A 13,511-nucleotide genomic window follows, 5' to 3' on the forward strand; every position below is an offset into this window, starting at 1 on the left:
GGTAATGATTCAATGCCCAGTAGTGCGTAAATGTGTTTCTGTATAGTATTTTTTCCAGCAATGGTCATGTGGGGACATAAATTATGGTATTTTGAGAGGTAATCATTGAAGTCGGACATCACTGAAGGCCGAGGTGGGAAACGCACGGCCCATCACTGCTTAGTTAGCATGCTAGCCCGGACAATGACACGTCGACATACAGGCTAATGGGGGAAATTCCAACTGACAGGGCAACATATATTTTCGACAAATAAAACCTATGTTGATATGGGTAGTGTCAGTGCCTATTTCGTTCTAAATATGCTGATATGCTGAGGAAATGGGTTCCAACATTAGCACGGCTAATTGGGGTTTCTGGTACTGTATGTGTATCAAACACATATGGGGTGGTATTTTCTTGGCACAATATAATGCATTACATGTAATGATTTTCTACCTTGTGGATTGACATGGTTGTAGGCCATATGATTTATGCGTAACGTGGGTTGACTCATAGAATTGTACTCTGCACTGAAAGATGGTGATGTGCGTACATGGAAGAGAATGCAGTGCATCAGGTTGGATGCAAGATGGAGTTATGCTGAACGAAATGTGGCGGTAATTTTACTGTTGGCCTTGCCATCAAAGTAAGCCTATGTGATATATAATATATAATATATTATCAAATATAATTATTTCGATGGCGGTCCGTGCGGTCAAACTAGACATTTTAGCAGGGTAAAGCCAGCAATCTGTCCCAAGTCCCGACTAAAATATTGCTTTGTAACTCTACAAATACATTTGGTAAAATGTGGCTTAATTACTTAGTAAGCATAAACAAGAGAAACCTACAGTGTAGGACTTGTCGATTGCCATTTGAAGTTCCTTGGAGTAGGATTCGGATCCGGCTGCATATCTGGCAACCTCAGTCATGGAGAGTGGGAGAGCACTACAGAATTTTGACCGTGATTGCGGTACCATTCCTGGCCACATTATTACATATGACTCCTTTAACCTTAGTCTTATATTAGTATTAAAATGTTTTATGAATGAATTTATTATTCAAACTTTTTGTTTATACTTATTATTTTGTACTGTTGCTATTACAATATTAGTACTATTTAATTACTGTTATCAATATATATGTGATTTTAAATATTTTTTTTGTTGTAGAAATTAATGAAAGCATAATAATTGTGTTAATCGTGAAACCGTGTTTATTACCGTACTTAGACTATAATCGTATAGACAACATCTATAATCGTCACATCCCTACAGCACACTAAAGCAAAAGGAGTCGATGAAGGCTAAAACGGCAACCAAGAGCGTGAATGTCAAGAAAGTGTGGCATAAAGGGCAAAAATCAACAAATAAATCAACTTGTCAATTTACTTGTTTTTGGAAGCACCAAAACAAACACATTGCATTTTATTTGATTTCAATGGGGAAAACTGTTTTGAGATCCAAGTGTTTTGATCTGCGTCACAGAATTAATTAAACTCGTGTGCCAAAGCACTGTTGCACAGCAGCTAAATGGGAAGATCAATGGTCCTTGAAAAAGTTTGCTGAAATGTACTGTTTTCAGACAGAGCTTGTCACTATCAGCTTTACTCACCGTGGAAGTTCAATAACATCCTGGGAGCCTGTGGGGTGGGACAAAACAATATTGTAAAGACGAGTATCTGGCAGAGGTGGGACCAAGTCATTGTTTTGCAAGTCACAAGTAAGTCTCAAGTCTTTGCCCTCAAGTCCGAGTCAAGTCCCGAGTCAAGACAGGCAAGCCCCGAGTCAAGTCCAAAGTCAAGACTGGAAAGTCTCAAGTCAAGTCCTAAGTCCTGCATTTTGAGTTTCGAGTCCTTTCAAGTCCTTTTAACCACAGACTAATATATTAACACAGATTGTGTATGCTTTTCAAACGCTGTATTTATTTATTAAAACAAGTGCATTTTAAATTGCAGGAAAGAAAATTGTGCTGACATTGCACTTTATAATAGCACTATTAACCAGCCATTTTAAACATTAACTACTTCCTTTACAGAACAAACACATTGAAAAATAAAGTGCAAATGTACTTATTTGTACAAAAGTGTTAACATTGAAAAAACATGACATATACGTGAACATAACAAAAAAGTTGTACTTTTTATATGTCAGGGCCCTATGCTGCATTGCATTTGCAAAAGACCAAATTAGCCAAGAGTCTGTCAGTCATTTGTGCACGATGGGGGCGTAGTATGATGCCACCATGGCTGAAAACTCGCTCCACTGGAGCACTGGAGGCAGGCACTGCCAAGACTCTCATGGCCACTCGGAACAGTGAAGGAAGAGTCTTCATGTTCAATGCCCAGAACAAAAGGGGGGGGAGAGTTGTTTTGGGTTGGTGCACTACTTGTAAGTGTATCTTGTGTTTTTTATGTTGATTTAATTAAAAAAATAAAAAAATAAAAAAATTCTTGTGCGGCCCGATACCAATCGATCCACGGACCAGTACCGGGCCGCGGCCCGGTGGTTGGGGACCACTGAGGTAAACAACCAACAGTATGTCAGAAAGCTAGCTAAAACGGTACACATATTCATAATATGGTATACATTTTAACTGACCTTTATTTTACTATTTTTGTCTTTTTTTAGGTGGCTAAAATACGCGGTGCTGCTGACCGCCGTCTAACGTTACGTGTGATATATTGACTAACGTAACCCTGCTTAAAAAAAATCACTGAACAAAAAGTATGAATAAGGTAGTGAACTGCAACAGATTCCCGTGTTTGCAATAACGTTATAACGTTAGCAGTGAGTTTACAGCCTCACTGATTTAACTACACAGCAAATAAAAGTCGCGTTACTTAGCCAATAAACGTTATCTTACATTCAAAACTTACCGTTCTTTGTGCAACTTCAAATGCCGGACGAAGTTGGAAGTTGTTGCCTCTCCATCAGTAATTTTCGAACCGCATGTGTTGCATACTGCAAACCGTTTTGTGTTGACCACCTTGTAATTTTTATACCCAAACAAAATTATTTTAGGTATCATTTTTTGTTCACTGGCGTGTGGTTTGGACATGTCTTCTTCGTTGGTTGTCCTGCAATTTGATTGGATGAATGCTGTGTGATGAAAACAAAGTAGATCTAATTTGATTGGCTGTTGTACTGAGACCACACCAGCTGACACACGCAACGCTGATAGACAAGTACACAATGAAAAATACGGAGCGCTCCCGAATAACTTTTTCATCTTTGGGTTTTGGGGAAAGTAGCAAGTCATGTCAAGTCATGTCAATTCAAAAGGCTCAAGTCCAAGTGAAGTCACAAGTCATTGATGTTAAAGTCTAAGTCAAGTTGCAAGTCTTTTTACATTTTGTCAAGTCGAGTCTAAAGTCATCAAATTCATGACTCGAGTCCAAGTCATGTGACTCGAGTCCACACCTCTGGTATCTGGCTCAACAGTCAAGATAAACATAATATTTTAAAACTATTTACATACAACTGACCGCATACAGTATGTATGTTTCACGACCACATATGAAGATTCACTTGCTAACATCTGTCCCTGTCAGTTGTTGATTCTGGAGCCGTTATACAAAATAATTTAAAATTGTAATTTGATATACTTGATATATAATATAGATAAATAATGAGAATATAAGTACATACATTATATTTTTATTTTATTAGTTGTAACATATTGTCATACAATATATTTAAATGAATGTTGTATTTTATGTAATTATTGATACATTATTCAATTCATTTTTATTTAGGTAATCCTTTATTAATTGATTAATTATTTGAACTAAAACGTATTTATACGAGTACATTATATGTCCAGACTTGATAAGGGTACAAACAGGGTGTCCTGTATGTCAACAACACAATGAAACAAACTAAGAATATTATGGGAGGTAATTGTGTTGCATTACAAAAAACTAAAATGAAGTCAAATCCAAACTGGAGAAGAACAAAGACTATTGCGTATTATTGTGATTCTGTTATCACTGCTATCACCAGCAATCAAAACTTTGTTTTTAAATCTACCCTCTTTCTCCTGAGCCTAATCGATTACAAATTAAAGCTACAGTATGTTTACATTTCTTTAACACCATTTTAAACTATACCTAAACCTTATCTTGCCATATGTATACACATGGTATTATTTACAACACAAATGCGATTTAGAATTTTTAAATAGCTTATATCTATGAAATGGTCAAATGCGGGAAAAGATATGAGACACTTACCTGAAATGGACCTCATGGTGCCCCCAGAAAAGTGTTTCACTGCGCTTAGTCGTTGAGACTTAAACACAGTCGTCAGGCAGGCTTCATAGCCAGAGGACAATAAAACACTTTATCAGCAGGTGAGTTGGCGGCACCTACTCAACAATCTTTTGTTTAAATATTTACTCACTGTGTGGTAAAAACATAACTGAAGGCTGTGCACTTAGTACTGGTGTGAAAGAGACAACAAAGTGAAGATTAATCTTTGACTTGGTTGAGATGAAAACAATAAAAACCATGCCATTGCTACGTCCAACACACATTAGAGACAATGAGTTTAAATCTGGGAGAAGCTGACCTCCCACCTCATGCAAATCCCAGGTAAGATATTTGAATTTTGTCCTGGAAGGTGTTGTAAAAACAGTCAATTGTGCTTTTACTTACTTTGTGACTTGATTAAGATTTAGGGCGTGCAAAACACGTGCAAACCTGATAGCACAGGCACAGCTGATCTACACAACGTGTGCATCGTGGATTGCGTCTGTTAAGTGAGCAGAATAAGGCATGCAATCCATTTTGCGTCTCTGCCTTCTTTGATATGCAAAATATATACTGGTGATCAAAACGCCCACATTACTGGGAGGAGAAGTTGCAAATATAATTATTTAGCACATACAATGTGATTTATCAACAGTCATCACTGTTTTGTGGGGAATATTTGGCGTTTTATTTAGCATGTGTTAAAAGGACGTGCAGACTGACAGTTCCACACACTGCTGCAGGATCAGTGCTCGCCCTGCAGAGACAGACGATGGACAGACAAGGAGCCGCCGTCCTACAGATGTGTGTTAGCATTTTGGACCAGGCATGGACTGGCCATCTGGCAAACCGGCCGGAGCAGTCATAATTTAATCAAAAAAGTACATTTGAATCATTTTTTATAGACCGCGATGGCTAATTGGTTGATTTTCTTGATGGACATCTAATCCAATGAAATCTTTCAGCCCTCCTCGGCCCGCCCCTCACCTCACTTTTGACCCAGGTTATCAAATGTTGCCATTTGAGCTGAAAACTTGGCTAATGCTAATGCTAATGAGACCGAGACGTTTGAAAAGAAAGTGCTTTTGAATTGCGGCAGCAGGCGTGGAACAAGTGACTGCTTGCTACAAAGTTTGTTTATAAAAAAGGCAGCACCACAACAAACTTAACTCCAGCATCTGAAACAACATTGAGCTGAGTGGGTGAAATGCAACTCTTTACGGGGCCAACAAGACAACAACGAACAACAAACTGCACCTCTTAAGCAGCTTACTGTGGCAAAATGATTTACACAAGATACGAAGGTCGTGACTTCAATCCTGGGTTTGGGATCTTTCTGTGTGGAGTTTGCATGTTCCCCCTGTGACTAAGTGGGTTCCCTCCGGCTACTCCGGCTTCCTTCCACCTCCAAAGACATGCACCTGGGGATAGGTTGATCGGCAACACTAAATTGGCCCTAGTATGTGAATGTGAGTGTGAATGTTGTCTGTCTATCTGTGTTGGCCCTGCGATGAGGTGGTGACTTGTCCAGGGTGTACGCCGACTTCCGCCCGAAAGCAGCTGAGATAGGCCCCAGCACTCCCCGCGACCCTGAAAGGGACAAGCGGTAGAAATGGATGGATGGATGGACTTTTGGTGATAAAAGGAGAACATTCATGCACAGAGCGATCACTAAAGCACACTCTGCACATCCAAACCGGATAGCTCGCGTTGCTGCAAAACTCTAGAGGAATTGTACTGCATTTAATCATCAATATATTAATATATTACATGTGCAATGACGTGTACATTGCCTTTAACATTAGTAAACACAAGCACCCCCCTGTAAGGGACAAGCGGTAGAAAATGGATGGATGGATAGATAGCAAGCCCAGGATACTTCAGGGAAAAGCCTGTGTTTATCCTCTTACTAAAACTATATAGTCATCTCAATGTTTTACATGATTTTTTATTTGCATACAATTTACAATACTACATTTTTATTTACCGTAGTTATTTCATTTAAATCAGAAGTTTTAAGTTTACACTTTATTGATCTGATTGATTTTAATTACTACCTCTGTCATTGATGTTCTTTGGTTTCTTTTAAAACTTGTTTGTCTGTCTAACTCTTTCTCTTGAAGGCTGCCCTGTTCCCCATCTTTGTTCCAGGGATGTGGACTTCACAGGCATGCTTCACATTTGTATTGCAGCTGCCAACAGACATGAAGTAATTTCATACATCTAAAGTGTTGTGTTTATATTTTGTGAAGTGAATAAATAATTATATTCACCACATATTGTTTTTGTATAACTTTGTAAATATACGGTATGTCCCACCTCCAAAGACATGCACCTGGGGATAAGTTGATTGGCAACACTAAATTGGCCCTAGTGTGTGAATGTGTGTGACTGTGAATGTTGTCTGTCTATCTGTGTTGGCCCTGCGATGATAAGGCGACTTGTCCAGGGTGTACGCCGCCTTCCGCCCGATTGTAGCTGAGCTAGGCTCCAGTGCCCCCGCGACCTCGAAGGGAATAAGCGGTAGAAAATGGATGGATGGATGGATGGATGGGTTTATTCGACGGCGGAACCAATGTTTGCTCTTTACGTGTTGTGGTGTGGGACATTAATGATTGACGCACACTGCTACACTGCCACGGAGAACAAAGTACCTTTAAAATTGCCAACGTAACCACCCAAAAGGATTTATTTACCCCTCTAGTGAATGCGGCCAATGAGGTTACCTTAAAACAATTCATGTTTGTACCCTGACTGTGATTTTAATTTGACGCTTTTCAAAGGTATTATGCTAAACGTTAGCTCGTTAGCATGCTAATAGTTAGCCCGCTAGCATGTTAGCAGGCTGATATGGCGGATATATGTGTGCCGTAAGATATCATTTAGTTAAGTCGAAGGTTATTTGAGTAGTAAATGCATGTTTTATGTTTTCTATGAGAATCATCTTGTGTTGTATTGTATTCTAAAATTATATTTTGTATTGTGTACAGTTCTCACGGCATGCTCAACATCATTAAAGGCCTGTAAAAAAGGAACATTTGCTTTGGTACTTTCGACTGGAGCGAGTAAGAAGTAAGTGTACTATACTGTATATGCTGTAAGTATACTTACCATATTGTTATGCCTCCATGCTGACATCCACCTGGATGGTCATAAAGCCTACTGCTTGCACAGAGTGACTGTTATGAATGCAACCATCTATTATTGCATTATTTTAAAGACACCAATACTGTCAATGTACATTTTTAAAACAATCTCATTCTCACTGTTCTCTTGACCCACCTGGTCTCTCCTCTCTTTAAGGCATATTTGTAGTGAATCCTGACGTGTTCTTTTTCTTTCATTGTGAGTTCACTAAATAGCTCTTATATGAATTCTAGAAGAGACAGTATCAGATGAATCTAGCATATCTGACCTCACCTCTGCTTTCTGTCTCCCTCAGAACACCAAGGTGTGCAGCCTTTTGTCTAAGGATATGTAAGTAGAAAATAAGCTATTACCTCTCTGTTCACCTAAACAATATTATTATTATTATTATTATAAACTTTACCTTAACCACTCTTTATTTACATTTTTGAAACAACACATATATCCTCTGGTAAGTTGTGTGCCTGCGTGTATCGTATAAATAATAATGGTGGTGCGCCATGACCAAAAATGCCAGGGCCATTTTTTTGGTCCCATTCCAGCCCTGTTTTGGACAATCAGAAATGAAAAATCTCATGCTATCGTCTATTCAGCAACAGCAATTTTTTTTAATGGCATTAGTTTTTTTCCCCACGTAAAATATTTAGTATCAATATAGTTCGTATATGAAATTTTTTTATTAAGTATGGATTTTTTGCATCTTGAAAGGAGTAAGTGCAGCCTCTTTCCACTGATCGCAATTTCAACTGAAAAAAAAAGTTCCCATAAAAAGTAGTACCGTATTTTCTGCACTATAAGCCGCCCCGGGTTATTAGCCGCACCTTCAATGAATGGCATATTTCAAAACTTTGTCCACCTATAAGCCGCCCCGGACTATAAGCCGCGCCTACGCTGCGCTAAAGGGAATGTCAAAAAAACAGTCAGTCAGGTCAGTCAAACTTTAATAATATATTAAAAACCAGCGTTCTAACAACTCTGTCCCAAAATGTACGCAAATGTGCAATCACAAACATAGTAAAATTCAAACTAGTGCAGAGCAATAGCAACATAATGTTGCTCGAACGTTAATGTCACAACACACAAAATAAACATAGCGCTCACTTTCTGAAGTTATTCTTCATTCGTAAATCCTTCGAATTCTTCGTCTTCGGTGTCCGAATTGAAAAGTTGGGCAAATGTGGGATCCAAAATGGCCGGTTCCGTCTCGTCGAAGTCATCGGAGTCAGTGTCACTGTTGTCCAGCAGTTCTGTGAATCCTGCCTTCCGGAAAGCTCGGACCACAGTTGTGACCGAAATATCTGCCCAGGCATTTACGATCCACTGGCAGATGTTGGCGTATGTCGTCCGGCGCTGTCTGCCTGTCTTAGTGAAGGTGTGTTCGCCTTCGGTCATCCATTGTTCCCACGCCGTTCGCAGTCGTGATTTGAATGCCCTGTTGACACCAATATCCAGCGGCTGGAGGTCTTTTGTCAATCCACCCGGAATGACGGCAAGTATTGAATTAAGCGCGTAAGCGTGTCTCTTAATGTGATGTTATGAGCTAGCAAATATAACAACTACACTACCCAGCATGCAACGATAGTGACGAGCATGCGCGGTAGCCCTGAGAAGCGTTGTTGTATGTGCTGGCAGTTAGAATGTGGTTATGAGCACGCTGTGAGTAAACATTGAGAACTCAGTTAACACGCCTCGTCTGCATTATTTATAATTAGACAGACAACACACTTAATAGGAGCCATTTTGGGGTCTTTACATAAACACACAAATGGAAATGAAACGTCACATATCCCAGCATGCACTGCGCGCTTCTTCGTCATCCACTGTTCCCACGCAGTTAGCAGTCTAGCTTCGAATGCCCTGTTGACACCAATATCTAGCGGCTGGAGGTCTTTTGTCAATCCACCCGGAATGACGGCGAGTATTGAATTAAGCGCGTAAGCGTGTCTCTTAATGTGATGTTATGAGCTAACAAATATAACAACTACACTACCCAGCATGCAACGATAGTGACGAGCATGCGCGGTAGCCCTGAGAAGCGTTGTTGTATGCTGGGAGTTAGAATGTGGTTATGAGCACGCTGTGAGTAAACGTTGAGAACTCAGTTAACACGCCTCGTCTGCATTATTTATAATTAGACAGACAACACACTTAATAGGAGCCATTTTGGGGTCTTTACATAAACACACAAATGGAAATGAAACGTCACATATCCCAGCATGCACCGCGCGCTTCTTCTACGGGGAAAAAAGATGGCGGCTGTTTACCGAAGTTGCGAGACCGAAACTTAATGAAAATGAATCTGAATATTTATCCATATATAAAGCGCACCGGGTTCTAAGGCGCACTGTCAGCTTGTGAGAAAATTTGTGGTTTTTAGGTGCGCCTTATAGTGCGGAAAATACGGTAGATGTCTTCTGCATGTTTGAAAACATAGCAAAACGCAGCAGGTAGGAGTATGATAAAATAAATGTGCAAAATCCTCATTTAAATAATATATGTGTGTGTGTGTATGTATATATATATATATACCGGTGTATATATATATATATATATATATATATATATATATATATATATATATATATATATATATATATATATATTACATATATATATGTATGTGTGTGTGTGTATGGTAAATGGGTTACACTATTTCCACATTCACCCATTCACACACTGATGGCGGGAGCTGCCATGCAAGGCCCTAACCACGACCCATCAGGAGCAAGGGTGAAGTGTCTTGCTCAAGGACACAACGGACGTGACTAGGTTGGTAGAAGGTGGGGATCGAACCAGGAACCCTCAGGTTGCTGGCACAGCCACTCTACCAACCGCGCCACACCGTCCCCGTTGTTGTCAAAATTGGTGCCGTTCAGCTAAATGTGTTGGTTTTCTGACATGGACTTGTTTCTTCAGCATTGTCCACACGTTTAGTCAGGACTTTGGGAAGGCCATTCTAAAACCTTAATTCTAGCCTGATTTAGCCATTCCTTTACCACTTTTGACGTGTATTTGGGGTCATTGTTGTTGGAACACCCACTGTGCCCAAGACCCAACCTGCGGGCTGATGATTTTAGGTTGTCCTGAAGAATATGGAGGTAATTCTCCTTTTTCATTGTCCCATTTACTCTCTGTAAAGCACCAGTTCAATTGGCAGCAAAACAGGCCCAGAGCATAATACTACCACCACGGTAGGCTTGGTGTTCCTGGGATTAAAGGCCTCACCTTTTCTCCTCCAAACATATTGCTGGGTATTGTGGCCAAACCAGCTAAAATTTTCAGATGAAACACAAATTGAGCACCCAAGCAACGTTACCATGGACGTCCCTGCTTATTTCAGCAAGACAATGCCAAGCCACGTGTTACATCAACATGGCTTCATAGTAAAAGAGTGCGGGTACTAGACTGGCCTGCCTGTAGTCCAGACCTGTCTCCCATTGAAAATGTGTGGCGCATTATGAAGCCTAAAATACCACAACGGAGACCCCCGGACTGTTGAACAACTTAAGCTGTACATCAAGCAAGAATGGGTAAGAATTCCACCTGAGAAGCTTAAAAAATGTGTTTTCTCAGTTCCCAAATGTTTACTGAGTGTTGTTAAAAGGAAAGGCCATGTAACACAGTGGTGAACATGCCCTTTCCCAACTACTTTGGCACATGTTGCAGCCATGAAATTCTAAGTTAATTATTATTTGCAAAAAAAAAATAAAGTTTATGAGTTTGAACATCAAAATATCTTGTCTTTGTAGTGCAATATGGGTTGAAAAGGGTTTGCAAATCATTGTATTCCGTTTATATTTACATCTAACACAATGTCCCAACTCATTTGCACATTGTTTTTCTAGCATGCACACATCGCACTGTATGGAATGGCCTCAATCTCGTTACCTTGCGTAATGACAATAAAGCTGATTCTGATTCTGATTCTGATATGGAAACGGGGTTTGTATACATATATATATATATATATGTATATATATATATATGTATGTACAGTATGTATGTATGTACGTACGTATACATAGTAACAGTTTGAATTTTAATTGGTATTTCGGAATTCCTGGAATTTCGAGAAAACTGTAATTTTTTTACGAAAAATTTAAACAAAAATGTGTTGTCCCAATAAGAAGAATGTTTTGAAGGTGGAATGGACAAAAACGGTTAAAAAATGTGGACTGTGAAAACTTTCCAGGAAGAGGGGAAAATAGGGCTTTGGAAAATCGGGAATTCTGGTAATTCCTGAAAACTTTTTTAACTTGGAAAATGGTAGTTTGATAGTCCAAGGTGAGATGTGTGTGGATGGTGGAACAGTCAAATCGGTTGAGAAATCAGTCAGGGTACGAACTGTCTTTTCCTTCGGATTTAAAACTCCTTCCATCAATCCACAGAGCCTTTTGTGTGAATTTGGAGACATTCAAAAGTTTTGTTTCCATCATTTCGTCCGAAAATTCCTTCGAAAAACTCTTCTGGCGGTCTTTCTTTGCATCCGACCTTCAGTCGCCCGATACATTCTTGGTAGTAGCGTCATGTTCGGCGCGGAATCCAAGATAATTTCTTGATGCTGTCTGCTATTTATCATCAGCATAGCCATTAGAGACGTAATATTTGTAATATGTGCCAATAATGCAGCGGACGTCAGTTAAAACAAGTTGTAAGGATCCTCAGATGACGAGTGTGACTCATAGGTGAACTGGAAAGGGAATTATCTTAGCCACGCTAAAGGGAAACAGCACCCCCCAGTGTATGGATAGCACATGGCGTATGACCAATCGTCGCAGTAGAGAGTGTGCATGGACACTTGGACTTCACACGTAGGTGTGAAAATACAAAAAAACTATTTGAGAAATCAGACTAATTGTGCACCCTTCTGCTGTCCTGACAGCGGTGTCGCAGGGAGAACTTGGAGCAGGAGTTTCAGGGCCTTAGCCAAGCTAGAAGAGGTCAAGGGACATGGCCACCTTCTGGACTCCTCTTCCCCCCCAGCAAAAGAAGATTGCTGGAACAAATCCGGTGGCTTCCATTGGACGGAAAAAGTTGAGAACTATTTTAGTTGACTTTTGTCTTTTTAATTTTTTAATGCACATTATTTAAAATCTTTGTTTTGATTGTTTATTTTTAAACATCCTGTTGAATTCCTTTTTTTTTTCTTAGCTGGAATTAAATCATTTAAACAACTCTAGGTATATTTTTCTTAACATAGGCCCACTGATTTGTATTATTTTTTTTCATTAGTAGATCATAAACTTTTTTTTTTGAACAGTTGTTTATTGTGGTCTAAACTTCGGTTTCTATACATCTACTGTATGTTTTCATATAAATGACATGGCTTTATACATGACACTTATTCATTGTTAGATGTGAACTTGTATCAATAAAAGGATGGAACAATCAAGTTTGTAACAATTTTCTTTAATGTGAACCATGCAGGTGCAATCTAACCCTACAAACTTCATTACATGCAATATCAGCGTAACAAATCCCTGAACGTTTGAACTTTAACTGAAGGCAAGTAATCTTTAGAATTACTCCGACCAAGCCTTCACATTTACTGGGTTAGTGATGAAAACTCCCGCTGTTTTAATAAAACTTTTTGCTTAATTTATTATCACACATAATGTAAAACAATGTAATGTTACATGTAAAATGTCTTATTTTCATAATTTGTGTATCTTATATTTAGGTCTAGTGTGGATGTGCAGGTTTATTGTAGTGCCTGCTTAATATGAAATTGTAATCTCTGCCTTTGTGTTATCGGTGTAGTTAAAATATTTATCTACTTATTATCATTACTCTCTGAAAACTTGTTAGAAAAAATAAAAGACAGTAAGTCTGCACCGAAACAAAAAAGGGAAGAGAATATTTTAATCGTTCATTTCACATCCACAGTTTCTCATTGGGAAGATTTCGTTCACACATGAGAGAATTCTGTCCTGTGTGCCTGTGGACTGTTATTGTTTTTATTCTTGCCCAACTTTACAGGACTTCTAATGCTCTTTTTAAACTAAGAATAGGTTTTTAACTATTCACTCAATCAAAATAACTTTCAAGCAATATACTGTATGGCAGGAATAGTCAACTAAATTATTTTGAGGGCCACATTTCCAGAAAGCTAAGTGACTATTTGTCTTATTT

General features: G+C 39.0%; 1 protein-coding gene and 2 long non-coding RNA genes across 6 annotated transcripts in view; 2 read left to right on the forward strand and 1 right to left on the reverse strand.

The window, feature by feature from the left end:
- Positions 1-4,299, reverse strand: part of nherf4a (NHERF family PDZ scaffold protein 4a) — a 43,340-nt gene extending 39,041 nt beyond the window's left edge. The window contains exons 1-2 of one of the 3 annotated variants that reach the window (XM_061925513.1): positions 4,215-4,299; positions 1,595-1,622 (exon numbers count right to left, since the gene is read on the reverse strand). In XM_061925513.1, the coding sequence (XP_061781497.1) occupies positions 1,595-1,613 (19 nt within the window). In that variant the 5' untranslated portion in view covers positions 1,614-1,622; positions 4,215-4,299. The remainder of the gene's footprint in view (positions 1-1,594; positions 1,623-4,214) is intronic. The other 2 variants (XM_061925512.1, XM_061925514.1) reach the window with 2 other exon arrangements.
- Positions 4,300-4,488: 189 nt separating this feature from the next.
- On the forward strand, positions 4,489-6,509 carry LOC133572526 (uncharacterized). The gene is made up of 2 exons (XR_009810545.1): positions 4,489-4,574; positions 6,356-6,509. It is a non-coding gene; the product is annotated as an uncharacterized lncRNA (long non-coding RNA).
- A 275-nt stretch (positions 6,510-6,784) lies between these two features.
- LOC133572657 (uncharacterized) lies at positions 6,785-12,771 on the forward strand. Of its 2 annotated transcripts, none has more exons than XR_009810562.1 (4): positions 6,785-6,953; positions 7,223-7,304; positions 7,675-7,709; positions 12,262-12,771. It is a non-coding gene; the product is annotated as an uncharacterized lncRNA (long non-coding RNA). The 2 variants fall into 2 exon arrangements; XR_009810563.2 differs by having other exon boundaries at positions 6,816-7,015.
- The last annotated feature ends 740 nt before the right edge of the window (positions 12,772-13,511 follow it).

The sequence above is a fragment of the Nerophis lumbriciformis genome, linkage group LG30, assembly GCF_033978685.3.
Source record: "Nerophis lumbriciformis linkage group LG30, RoL_Nlum_v2.1, whole genome shotgun sequence".
In the NCBI taxonomy this organism is placed as follows: Eukaryota; Metazoa; Chordata; class Actinopteri; order Syngnathiformes; family Syngnathidae; genus Nerophis; species Nerophis lumbriciformis.